The sequence below is a fragment of the Lepidochelys kempii genome, chromosome 1 (assembly GCF_965140285.1).
Source record: "Lepidochelys kempii isolate rLepKem1 chromosome 1, rLepKem1.hap1, whole genome shotgun sequence".
Classification (NCBI taxonomy): domain Eukaryota; kingdom Metazoa; phylum Chordata; order Testudines; family Cheloniidae; genus Lepidochelys; species Lepidochelys kempii.
Window position 1 is genome coordinate 80,305,674 of NC_136380.1, and position 13,619 is coordinate 80,319,292.

General features: G+C 38.9%; 1 protein-coding gene across 9 annotated transcripts in view; it reads right to left on the minus strand.

Moving 5' to 3' along the window:
* Positions 1–317: 317 nt before the first annotated feature.
* Positions 318–13,619, minus strand: part of TBC1D4 (TBC1 domain family member 4) — a 159,255-nt gene continuing 145,953 nt past the window's right edge. For 6 of the 9 annotated variants that reach the window (XM_073346876.2, XM_073346840.2, XM_073346848.2 and 3 more), the window contains 4 exons: positions 8,699–8,858; positions 5,244–5,413; positions 4,000–4,176; positions 318–2,627 (listed from right to left, as the gene is read on the minus strand). In XM_073346876.2, the coding sequence (XP_073202977.1) occupies positions 2,394–2,627; positions 4,000–4,176; positions 5,244–5,413; positions 8,699–8,858 (741 nt within the window). In that variant the 3' untranslated portion in view covers positions 318–2,393. Of the gene's footprint in view, positions 2,628–3,999; positions 4,177–5,243; positions 5,414–8,698; positions 8,859–8,903; positions 11,229–13,619 lie in introns of those variants that run through there. The other 3 variants (XM_073346866.2, XM_073346901.2, XM_073346893.2) reach the window with 3 other exon arrangements.

The window sequence follows — 13,619 nt, forward strand, 5'->3', positions numbered from 1 at the left end:
ATTCCTTCCTCTGAATTAAACAAATTCCCATAGTTATCATTCCTAACATGTCTGTCTATTGAAAGTGAACAGCTTAAAAATTAAAAAAAAAAAAAAAAAAAAAAAGAATTCAGACTTTGAAATTTTGAAAAATATATTGTTTGTATATTTTAAATTGTCATAATTTGCATTTTTCCTGTGTCCTTTTGCAAATCCTGTTTTTCACACACAGAGACTAAACAGATTCCTTAATTTTTCCATGAAGACAGCACTGTTACAAGTGAAAAACTGGTACTAGAAATGAGGAGAAATGAAAAAAAGCCAGAGGCCATGGGAAATGCAGCAAATTACATTTATTGGAAATTCTCCAGGCATCACATGAAAAAAATTGATACAAGTAAAACAGAGGATAAAGCACATTCAGTGCATCTAAAAAAAAGAAAAAGTAACAGTATGTATCTGAACACCCTTGGTCTTGTACTACACTGTACTGAAGTTCCCTGGGATTAGTTCTGTATATACATATTAGCTAAAATTTACTTTGAACAAACTGCAAAGAATTACCTCTTCACTTGGCATTTTTCCATCTGGTGCAATGAAACATTATTGAAATACCAAGTCAGATTCCATGTAATTTTATACACAGTGTAAGAGCTTGCACCCGACAGTAATAAGAAAGATAAATACAGTAATTGAATGAGTACTACCAAATAAGAAAGCCACCATGGAAATAAAACTAAACTCTGCAGCAATGAGCAGCAAAGCAGTGATTCTGTTGCTCTTTTTTTCCCTTGAAATTAACAAAGCATTCTGACACAAAAAGCAGTTAGGTTCAACATTTGCTTTCCAATCAAACAATCTTATGCGTAAATGACACTTTGCTGAATTTGGCACTTGGCTTGATTTTTATACTTCAAAAACAAAAAAAACCACCTGCCTGGAATATAGCATAAATGGTAAGATAACGTGACCCATTTTAACATTCAAGTAACAACTCTGACATGAATTCCAAAATACATGTCTCCTACATACAAACAAACCTTCTTGCAGATTTACACTAATCACAACTAGATTTTTCAAATCTGTAGGCATCTTATTTATTGTCTTTTGGTTGACATACATACAATCTAAGAAATTACCTGGGCTTACCTTCCTCTGTCTAGGACAGATTCACTCATGACAGGATAATTAAAACAAGTTTACAAAGAAGTGGTGGTAACGGAATACAGGAACAGCCTGAAAGCATTAAGCTGCATTTATAATATGTTCTTTCAATTATGTGTTTCAAACCAATGCTTTAAATTGAAAGGTACATGACATTTAAAGTCTGGCTAGCTAATCCTCTCCCTATACAGTTTCACAGCACAAGCCTGAAAATTATCCGATGTATGTCTTTCACAATGTATTTGGGGACTCAATGTTTAGAAATCCTAGCTCCCCACTTTATCCAGTGCCCCATTATACCTCCCCACCCCCAAAAAATTAGCTATATAACTGCTGGGGGAATCAGTGAACTGTCTGACAACAGAAGGTCTTACAAGGTTTCTTTTGCAATTTGAAAACCCTGTCCAGTTTTAAATACATTACCACAACATGTCACCTGCAGGAAATTAAGCTCAGACTCCAGACCACTCTGCAGCCCTGTTTCCTTCCTTCAACTCCTATTGTCAAACTCCTGGGGTGGGAGAGGCAGGAAGTGAGCTAACAACCATTTTCTGGCTCTTGCTTTTTCCTGACTTTTCAGTCTTCTGAGTTCTTTAGGCATAACTGTGACATAATGCCTGTCAATTTCAACTGGCATGGGGGAGTAACTTCCTGACTGGCACATTCCAGGCAGCATATGGCATTACAATTCTCCCTATAAGAGCCACATGGTGACAGTCAGCCTTAGTTATTGTTATATACACACGTCAGTAGAATTAATGACAGACACACTCGTTTACACAGAATTCCACAAAACATGTGAAACATGCTGTTCTTTGGAGGAAAAAATACATTCATCTTTTTCAAGTATTATACATATATATATATGAGACACATTATCCTCATTTTGCTACAAGACAAAAGATAGGCATCTAGAATTAAATTTTAATTTACCACCACTTTGGCTTTCATTAGTGAAGTTCTGACCTTTTCCTTTAAATCAACTCTAAATATACATCTACTTGTCACAATTAAATGCAACAGCCCTTTATTTCCCATTGTGATATATGTACACAACCATTAAAAAAAAAAATCTATTTTGATAACCTGGGATTTGCATAATGAGAGTGACAAGGCCCATCTGCTGCTATAAGTGTCCCAGCACCAGTTTTAGGCAAACCACTACCTGCTGCTTTCTGAGTTCTGTTATAGCAGCATACATATCTTTGCTTTCCCTTCGTATTTGAAATTATACTGCCTGAAGCTCTTACTTATGGCTTATTTCCTTGCTTTGTTTTATTGTTTGGGTTGGCATTTACTTCCTTCAGGAACAGTTCACAGTCGGACAGTGCTTCTACTGGCAGGTATTTACTTATTTGCTCAACAGTCTTTTGATATGCCATCTTTTCCTGTTCCAGCGACTGGATTAAGCTCCTCATTTTGTTCTCTCGAGACAATATGTTTTCCAGGTTGGATTCCAGACTCTGAATTTTAGCATGAGCTATCTGTAAGAAGTAGTAAGAATATCACTTTACATTACCTTCTAAGAGATTCAGATTAAGACCTTTCCCACAATATGTGGTTGTACCCATTTTCCTCCATACAACTCATGTACATAATATGATGATCTGTACAATTGTGTGAGATTAGGAATTTTCTGTATGCTGCAGGTTTTTGTCTACTCTCCTTTGCCTTTCTCATGCTAGACTGAAATTCTAAAGGGAAGCGATATAGGGCTGCTAATGGAAGGTCATTAAATTGGGATGGTCCTCTATTCAAATACAAAACATCCTAGACAACTGACTGGCTCCATCCAGGAGAACTGGTTCGCCAAGAGAGCAGTTGCCTGGTAATGAAGATACCTGCTAAGGGCAGGTGATCTGGGAGTCACCTGACAGAGGAACTGGAAGGTTATAAAAGGAAAGGAACTGATCTATTTGGGGTTTTCAGCAATTTGCATTAGCTCAAGCAGAGGGAAAGTGAACATCATGTGCCTCAGCGAGTTGTGAAATAATTCCTAGGTTCTGGTACCATAGTTACTGGGGAACAGGCCCCTGCTCCCCTCAGAAGCATACAGCTCCCTAAGGTGATACTAGCAGCATTGTCAGCCACAAAGTACCTCCCTACTTCTCCATATCTCTGCTAGAGGATGGAGTTACCAATATCTTGGTAGGACTCCATGGTATTCTTCAGTGATCTTGTACAGGAGTTGTACAGATCCTTCCATTGCTATATGGAAATAAATAAGTAGATCACTACTAAAGATTAATTGGTCTGGTCTCATGGAAAGAAGGGTACTGTATTTTGTAATAATGCAAGATAATACAAACGGGGAAAATAATCAAAGTCCAGATAGCTAATGGGAGGTATGAACTTAGAATGAAATCATGCTTTAGAGTGGATACGGAACATCCAATTGTATTTAAGGTGGCGAAGAGACAGTCAGCCAAAACCCAGTGTGATACAGGGTATGGAGGAGCTAGATATTTACAAACTGAAGAAAAAACAAAAAATGAGGGGGCTGGAAGAACTGATTTATGAGAAGATTAAAAATGTTGAAGAGATAATTAAGCAGGTGAGGATGGACACAACCTACAGGTATTTGGAGAAAGTAAAATCAAGAAGGAAGAGGAATTATTTAAATGGGTACAGAGGATTACAAATGGAGTAAAAGAAAAAAATTACATCGAACACACAAAACAAGAACTTCTTGATTGCAAAAGCTATTAGGCTGTGGAACAATCTCCCAATACCAAGTTTTTAAACATTAAAAAAAAATCAATTTCTTAAATGACTTTAAAAGAAAATCCCCTGCCTGTTTGCTGAATTTTAGCAAAAAGTTAATGCATAGTGATCCAATTATCTTTGGCCATTTACCTGTAGCTTCTCCAACAAGTCCATATTTTGCCTCTTTAGCTGACTGTTGGCCCTCTCCAATTTCTCCAAAGGTTCAACATCATCACAGGGATTTAAACCTTCCTGCAGCTCATCCTGTAGTACATGGTACTCTACTTCATATGCATGAAGCTGTTTGGAAATATCCATCTCAAAAACCTACCAGGAGAGGGGAAAAATAGCTTTGCTTACAACAGGGAGCATTAACTTCATTTGGTTAATTGGCAATTCTACTTGGTTTACTTAATATTTTAAATTGCCATCTAGCATAGACTTCATTGCCCCAACTAGAAAGGAACAATATTCAGAGAGATTGTGAGGAACTGGCACATTACACTGATGGGGGCTATATAAGCACCGAACAGATAGACTGCCTTTCTGAGCCTTTGAAATGTGGCTTTAGAGAGGCTCTAAGGTAAGAGAGAGACAAAGGCTAGGGTGACACCAGTCTTGCAAGGGAAAGTCTCAGAAACTGTCAGCTCAGCAGAAAACTCAGGCTCAGATTGACGTTTGCTGTTTTTCAGGTGACTCAAATCTAAGCAACTCTAGATTGTGTTAATTACTGAACGCATACACACTGAGCAACTTCTCCCTCTAATTTAGAGATACACTTAATACCTGATAACCCAATGACGTTAATGATGATGCATGTTACTGTTATGTTTTATTGCTTTTTATCATATACTGTTAGGCACAGTAAGAAGCATACATACCAATTCAATATCCATGGGGATTGCAAGGCTCTAACCTGGTAATCCCAACCAATGAGGTCAGGAATTTGAGGACCATGTTAAAAAAGCATACTAGAGTAGAGCAGATAGGCTGAGGCACGGGTTGGCTAGCGTTGTTTTCTGGAAAAATATCCTTTTCCCATTGGTCAGGGAAACTGCTAGCAACAGCCATGTCTGAATGGGTTTGTCACTAATGCGATTTTAAGCATAGTGTTAATTGGCTCATAAGGATTTTCTATAGTGATGGATTTCTTGATCAGACTAGAGGCCATCAAAACTATAAAAAAATTGATATGACCTACAGATTACAACGATAGTCCAGAAAATGACTCCTTGAATTTAGTGTTATAGCAACTGAGAGGGGAACTAACTGATATTGTATAAATTGAAGTAAGTGACTCATCATTAGCAGAGACCCCTGTATTCATCTTCGGATTAATATCTTATTTATAAGTTACATGGAAAGAAATAAAGGGGAAAAACCCCCAACTTTACCTGGGTAATAATCTTTTCCATTTGAAGCTTAGTCATGTCTGGGATAGTGCCTTTAAGGAAATCAACAATATTCTCAAAGCTCTCGCATTCCATTACAAGTGCTTCTTGGCTGCTAAGTAGACTCAGAGCTACCTTAAATATGACTTCAGTTCCTTGAAGAAAGATAATGTCTAAAACAGAAAAAAATTGTAAATACATTGAAAATAAGTATTAAAATTATTTGGGTTAATTTTTGTGCTGGGATACTTTCCTGTGCCTTTCTATATTTGAGCAGTAGTAAACTGTGGAGGGAAACTAATATAGGGTCCATCATATTTTGACCATATTATTTTCATTATTTAGAAGACTCCAATATTTCAGCATCAGTTTAATAAATGAAAAAAATGTACAAAAACTTTTACTGCCCTTTTACAAATACAGTGCTTTAGGAAAAAAAAAGATTTTACGCTTGTTGGACAAGCACACTCTGAAGACCTAAGAAGTGTGAAAGGCATTTGAGTATCATTCTAATGTATGTGATATTAACCATATTAAGAGGAATGTATATTGTTAATTTAAAAAAACCTTAACATACGTTTATTATTGGGAGCTGATCATTAAATATAATACAGAATGACAGTTAAGAAATGACTATTTTATCCTACTGTTCACAAGGTAGTAAATAGTTACTTCATTACTGGAAGCTTTATAAGCTCTTTAAAAAAGACTAAAAACCTTACTCATAAAAACCCATAGCAATGCTTCTGTTGTCTATAATTTAAGGCCCTTATCCTGCAATCTGATCAACTTGGGCAGATCCTTATGCCCAAATGGGATAATGTCTTAGCCCCACTGCAGTCAATGGAATTTTTGTCAATTACCTCCGCAGAGCCAGGATTTCACCCAGGGAGTTTCATTAAAGAAAGCTGGACTCTGCAAGGGTTCAGGAGTCTGTCTGAACAGATGAGATTGCAGGAGTGGGGACTAAAACACAATGTTTCTGGTGTAGATCCAGATGAGGTTTGTGGGGGAGGTTTAGATTGGATATTAGGAAAAACTTTTTCACTAAGAGGGTGGTGAAACACTGGAATGCGTTACCTAGGGAGGTGGTAGAATCTCCTTCCTTAGAGGTTTTTAAGGTCAGGCTTGACAAAGCCCTGGCTGGGATGATTTAACTGGGAATTGGTCCTGCTTTGAGCAGGGGGTTGGACTAGATGACCTTCTGGGGTCCCTTCCAACCCTGATATTCTATGATTCTATGATGTACCTTGCTATATTTATTTAGGGAACAACCACCTATGATCCTCCCTCCAAAAAAAAGGCAACTCCCAGACTTCAAAGTCTATTGGAGCAACAAAAACATGAGAATAATATTTTTAAACAAAATGCAAAATAAACCAGAGTACTTATTTTTACTATTTTGCTTCTGTAAAGCATGAATATAATGAATTAAAAAAAGTATTTAAACACTCACAATTATAGAGAAATAAATGAAACACCGCCTAATTTTCTAAATTGGCCCCAAAATAGGAAATAAAATGTAATTATGTCTATTTTTGTTATAAAAGCAAAAAGGAGAAAAATATGAATGTGACTTAGGAAAAAATAATTCAAAAACAAACAAAAGGATGGAAATTAAGCAGTCACTTTGAATAATGTAGGAGCTGAAAAAAAAAATTGAGAGTGCAGAAACACTTCACAAATGCTACAAAGGAAAAATCAAAAGCAACTTACTATTGATTTAAGAGATATCAAAGTATGAGATATATTTTTCTCATTTCTTGATAACTGTAGTATATTACAGTATCTAGATATCTGTTGTATTTTTGGACAAACTCTTACAAAGTTGCATGCATAAAAAGCAATTTTTGAAATGAAGAAATTTGAAATTATTATTCCTAACCTGTTAATAAGATGCAGAAATTGCTAACTATCAATGTGATCCTATAAACACTTACTACCATGAGTAGTTCTATTGAAGTTATTGTATTAAACACTGCCCTGTGTACATCAGACTCTAAAAGGTTATCTAAATAGAATATGAAATGTACTAAAGCTGAAACTGTTTAATTTTAAATACCTAAATAGCTAAAATATTCATGAAATCAAAACTGAGTATAGTGTTCAAGTTTCTGGATTCAATGGCTTACTTTAATGAAATCTACAGAAAGAAATGGAGTGCACTGAAAACCTATTGCATCATCCTTTTCTCCATAATGATACAATTCAGAGTTTAGAAGTCCCAAAACAATACTGTACCTCTTGAGATAGACATACTGCTCTTGAGTAGCCATATGCAAAATAGGTTTAATACCTGTATCATCACTAAGGCTACTTTTAGTATATTAAGGGTATTTTTAGTAAAGGTCACGAACAGGTCACAGGCAGTAAACAAAAATTCATGGCCAGTGACCTGTCCATGATTTTTACTAAAAAATACCCGTGACTAAAACTTTGGGGGGTGGGTGTTGCCCGGGGGCAGGGCAGCCCGGGTGGGGGGCTGGGGAAGGGCAGCAGCACACAGCCTGGGAACCCCGCTGGTGCTACGGCAGGTGAGCGGGGGGGGGGGGGGGGCTGAGGGGGGGAGGTTGGTGAGGCCTGCAGGCTCCCTATTTGGCTCCGTGCCACCCCCACAGCAGCAGAGTCTCAGTGTGGGAGGAGGCAGGGGCACAGGGTGGAGTGAGGCAGGCTCTGGGCGGCGCTTACCTGGCTGGGGGGGGGGAGTGACATCCCGCTCACTCAGCTCCTAGGTGGAAGTGCAGCCAGGCAGATCTGTGTGCTGCCTCCGCCCAGAGCGCTGGCTTTGCGGCTCCCATTGGCTGGGACCCGTGGCCAATGGGAGCTGTGGGGGCAGTGCCTGCAGGCAGAGGCAGCGCACAGAGCCGCCTGGCCACGCCTCCGCCTAGCAGCTGAGCGAGGGGGATGTCGCCGCTTCCGGGGAGCTTCCTAGGTAAGCGCCGCCCAGAGCCCACCTCACCCCAAACCCCTGCCTCCTCCCACATCAAAACTCTGCTGCGGGGGAGCAGCGCACGGTGGCCCAAGACTGCCTCTGCAGCAGCCACTGCCGAAGTCACAGAAAGTCACGGAATCCATGACTTCCGTGACAAACTCGCAGCCTTAATCATCACGGTTAATGAGGTAAGTTTCTGATGTCTGCTTACCATTTAAAAAACAAACAAAAACAAAAAAAAAACCCTTTATTTTTAAATGTCAGTACAAGTGACTAAAAGTTTCAGCAATGAAGTCTCTACACCATAACAATTTGTTGTTGCCAGTTTTTTCCCTCAGTTTACCAGCTTTCAGTCTGACTTGATTAAAAATAAATATATCAAATTGTGGCTGACAACTGGAACAAGTTATCTGGCATTTATCTACTTGTATATAAAACAAAGTGCAAAATATTCCCATGCATGTTTTCCTTACATTGTACAGGATATTGTGCTGCTTACAACGGTGATAAAAGCACTCTCTCTTACCAAAAACTCTGGCTACAAATCCTAACGGAAACTGAGAAGCAAACAACGTGAGAAACCAGGGTGCAGCATAAAGACTGGGGCTGATTTCGTTCTCTTCAAGATGATTATAGAGGTCTCTGTGATAGTCATGGAGGAGTCTTGAAAGTTGATACATCTGAATCTATAGTAAGTGTTGAGAAAGGGGGGTGGGGGGGGGGGAACAAACAAAAAAAAAAAAAACCAACAACTGTTGAGCTCTCTGAATTTTTCAATCACTTCACAATGCGCTTCAGGTAAAATTAACCCAAGCACAGAAGGCCCAGTAAAGTGGATCTTAAGTGGAGTATAGGGCTTGTGTGGATCCTTTACCTTTGAGTAAATTTCAGTCTCATGAACTAAAACCAAACACTTGAAGTAAGAAGGATCAGTTTGAACCGGACCATTTTATTATTGAAGTATCATCTACATTCAGTTTCTAGATTTTAAGGCCAGAAAGAACCATTATGATCATGTAATCTACACTCCTGTATAACAGGGCATAGAATCTCATCCAGCAATTCTTGCATCAAATCCAATTACTCCAGATTACCCTCCAGGTCAGCCCTCTCACAAAAACAAACCCCACAGAGAAATCACCCCTATCCCATTATGGAGAATAGCCCAGCGGTCAGGGCACTCACCTGGAATGTGGGAGAGCCAGATTCAAATCTCAGCTCTGTATGATTTAGAGCAGGGACTTGAACCCAGCTTTTCCACAGCCCAAGTGAGTGCTCTAACCCGTGGGCTATTGTCTATAGTAGGGTCGGTCTCATTCTTTCCCATTGGAGCTGTTGCACTTTGGATAAATAGTTAAATATTCTTTGTGCCGGGGGGGGGGGGGGGGAGAAGGAAGCGAGCAATTGACTGTAGCCCAGTAGTTTGGGCACTCACCTAGGATGTGGGAAAATCAGATTCAAGTCCTTGCTCCAAATCAGGCAGAGTGGGGATTCAAATCTGGGTTTCCCACATCCCAGATAACCACTGGGCTACTGGATAGACTGGGATGGATGGACACATGGATGCCAGCCAGATCCCAAAATTCTCACCCCATGTCTTTTGTGGCAGCCCAAACCAGTAGCTGTGCTCAGAGCACGCCTACTGGATTGGGTCCCGCAGACAAAATAGGTGGGGGAACAATTAGTTTGAGAATCTTGCTGGGGCTTAGGTGTCAGTAAGGGCTCTGAGCAGCTTAATAGCTGGGGGGTAGGGAGGATGGCAGAATTTAGGTGACTTTGCACATAGCTACTGGCAGAAAGGTAGGTGCCATGGGGACATAGGTGCCTACAAGGTTAGGTGGCAGCTGAACGATAGTTTTGGGAATGTCAGTGGCACCTTAATGTTGGACTTAGGTATCTAATAACCTCTTTGAAAGCCACTTGGATTTAGGCTCCTAAGGGCTAGATTCAAGGAGATAGAAGTCTCAAATCCTTTTGAAAATGGGATGTAGCCTATTTAAGGCGCTTTTGAAAATTTTACTCCTTGTTCCTTGCCAAGCAAGAGACGCATTAATTTAGAACTCCTAGAATTCCATGGGCAAAGGAGAGTAATAAAACCGTTAGCAGTGACCTATAAATCCATCAGTAATTCTTTCTATGGGAAAAAAATATTGTTCACATCTTAGTAAAGCCTTATGCACTTAAGCTATGAAAGCTTTCTACTTCTGGGATTTGGTTTTAAACTACATGTTCCATTTAATTAGCTTTTGATCCTCTCGCTAAATCATCTTCTATAATCTCTTTAGCAGAGAAAACTTGTGTATTTTTGTCTAAAATAAGCTATTCACCTAGAAGCCAGTTCTGGTTATCAAAAGTCATTTTTCTTTAATAGATGGAAAGCAAAGCTAGAAATGATAACACCTTCCCATAAAAAAATAAACAAGAATGAACATGAATGTTCTTCTTAAAAAAAAGAGGAATTTGTGGATATATGTCCATCCTGTTTGACTCCATCGAAGTTGCAATGGATAAAGTACTTTTCCGAGATGAAGTAATTCTTTATTCCTTTTCACTCTCTACTTCATTATAAGATAGTCAAATTATTTTTAAACTACAGGTTGCTTAAGACTCAAAAAGGAGAAATACTCCTCTTATTTATTAAATGGAACAATTCCTAAGACTGGGCCTGTCCTGCCCTACCTCAACCTCCTGCCCCCCCCCCCCCCATCCTCCAAATGGGTCCAGACAAATTCAGTTAACTCTCAAAGTTATCTACCAATGGGTTGCAGGTGAAGGAGTAGGGGGAAAAAAACCACTTTTAATCTAAGTTTTGACTATCTTTTATTAGATGTCCATTGCCAGCTATATATCTGATTGCCAAGCCACTCAGTCAAAGGTTGTCTTCTTCTACATCTGCCACTTTCGTACTTTGCTGAAGTTACACAAGCAAAATGGAAGTTGGTTTCGTATCTCTCTCAGCCTCTATTTTCTCAGTTGTGAGTCAGAAGTGCAAACCTCATGCTGTCATTATTTCTGATTGCTGTGTATTTACCACCTGCTCCCAGGGACTCCATATTCTAAAAAAACACATTTACTGAGTCAGAACAGACATTCAGAAGAGATATACAGTGTCATCAAGCATAAGCCTGAGGTATGAATCACACCTCACACTATGGTCTTAAATTCCTCCTGCAGAAATATGAAAAAGACAACTCCCCCTTAATGTGAAATTGGCCCAGTCAAACACATGCAGTGCAGGAGGAAGCCCAATTTGAAACTCAGACTTTATAGATTTGTGCGTGTGAAAAGGTTGAAAATATGACTACATACCCCTGTCTGGGTCTCAGATAATTCAAGCTTTAAAAGAGAGACTAGGGTTTTGTATTTACTAGTCAGAACAGCATTCCATGAAATAAAGCATCGTAAACACCCAATGCTTTCTCTTTTTGAGCCATATGCAGAGACAGTTCAAGGTTAATCAGGGCCCATATCCACCAGGATGTAGATTAGATGGGTAAGTCAGGTAACACAGACACAGTTAGACTAGATCCTTTTCATGAGTCTCTGAAGCAAATTTGTAAGTGAAGGGTCTAACAGCATGGCCCTCCTACTTTGAATACAGAAAATCCACTACTGGAAATAGCCATTCCAGGAAAGAAAATAAATGCACAACTTGTCTGAGAGCATATAATATATGACCTGCTGCTTTTCATTCGCCATTGAATAATGGTTCAATTTGTTATGTTCAATAGTGAATTATATCTAATGCAAGCATATGATACCAAATAGATTCAGAGTTTACTTAGTGGAATTACTATACCAGGTTTCAGTTTTTAAAGAGTCATAGAAATTCCTGTTTTAGAAATCTAGTATTCCAAGGGACTCAGACAGCTACAGTTTTTGTAAAATTCATAATAAAAAAAGATCATCAAACTTAGAATACTACAGTTTACATAGATTGAGAAAACGGCTTTTTCCTAAAGAGGGGCTGAATTTTGGATAACTAGTTGTTTAGGATGCTTTTAAACTTTGTAGCCTAAATTTTACATTTTCTCAGTGAAAAAATGTATACTATCTATGTGAATAATACAGAAAAGTGTGCTGGTTATAGCCTGATGATTAAACATTTCTTCTCTCTGCCATTTTTATATCAGCAAAATCAGTGAATTGATATATCATTTAGAATAGCCAGAAGAGGTAATGCCCTATCAGTAGCTTAACTGACCACTGGATGTCACTGTTGATTTAATTTGAGAGAGATTTTATTCTGAGCGAGTTCTAGTATAAAATGCTACAGCTCCAGGTGTGACATGGGCAGGAGTTGTGCATGTTTTCCCCATACAGTACAGTACAGGTGTGACAGAGCTCATCAGTCTTAGCTCACAATTCCCCTGCAAAGAACGTAAGCCTCTCAACTAAAGACTGCTAATCACGCCACATTAGGTTGTGGCTTCAAGACGCAGGCAAATGTCTCCAAAAGATTGAGATGAAACCGAACCCACATTTGTTTGCAATGAAAGCAGAATTCAGATCTCCATTTTCTAAAGGTGAGAGCCATTTACTCAAAGGCCACCTAGCCTCCTTTAAAAAGGGTCTAAAAAGTGTACTGAGAAATTGTAAAAAGAAATTGAGACCGTTTAGTTGAGAGAGGAGACAAATTAAAAGAAAACAGGCTGGAAGAATACAAAATAAATGAATAGTACAGAGAACGCAGATCAGGCGCTTCTGTTTACTCGGTCTCACGTTACAAGAACAAAGGCATGTTCCATGTAACTGAAAGGCATCAAAACGAAAAACTGATAAAAGAAAATTATTTTATGCAAGGCACAATCAGCATGTGGAACTCATTGTCCAAAGTATGATTAAGGCTAAGAGCTTTGCAGGGTTCTAATAAGGGCTGGATATTTTTATGGATAAAAAGAAGGGTAAACAGAGTTAAATTAGTAAGGATTTTTCTAAAATTGAAAGGGATATAAACTCTCATGCTGCAGAGCATAAGTAAAGCAATAGCTGAGGGTGAGGAAGAAATTTTCTGTATGGGCAAGTACTTCCGTAATTACCTCCGGAGGAGGTTTCTTGCACCTTCCTTACATAAATCTGGTAGTGGCCACTGCCCAAGAATGAAACTTAAGGGGGGAGAGCTCCAATTTAGCATCCAATACCAAATTGGTCCTTTGACCCACTTCTTACCAGAAATTCTTGATACAGGGGCACTGCCTAAACATATAAACTAATGTAGCACCAGAGGAATTACATTTCTAACAGTTTTCAGAGTAGCAGCCGTGTTAGTCTGTATTCGCAAAAAGAAAAGGAGGACTTGTGGCACCTTAGAGACTAACCAATTTATTTGAGCATAAGCTTTCGTGAGCTACAGCTCACTTCATCGGATGCATCTAACAGTGACCAGCATTTATGAGGCCTATTACCATTATTCTATGTGGGAACCAGTGTATTTGAAAAAGTTACCT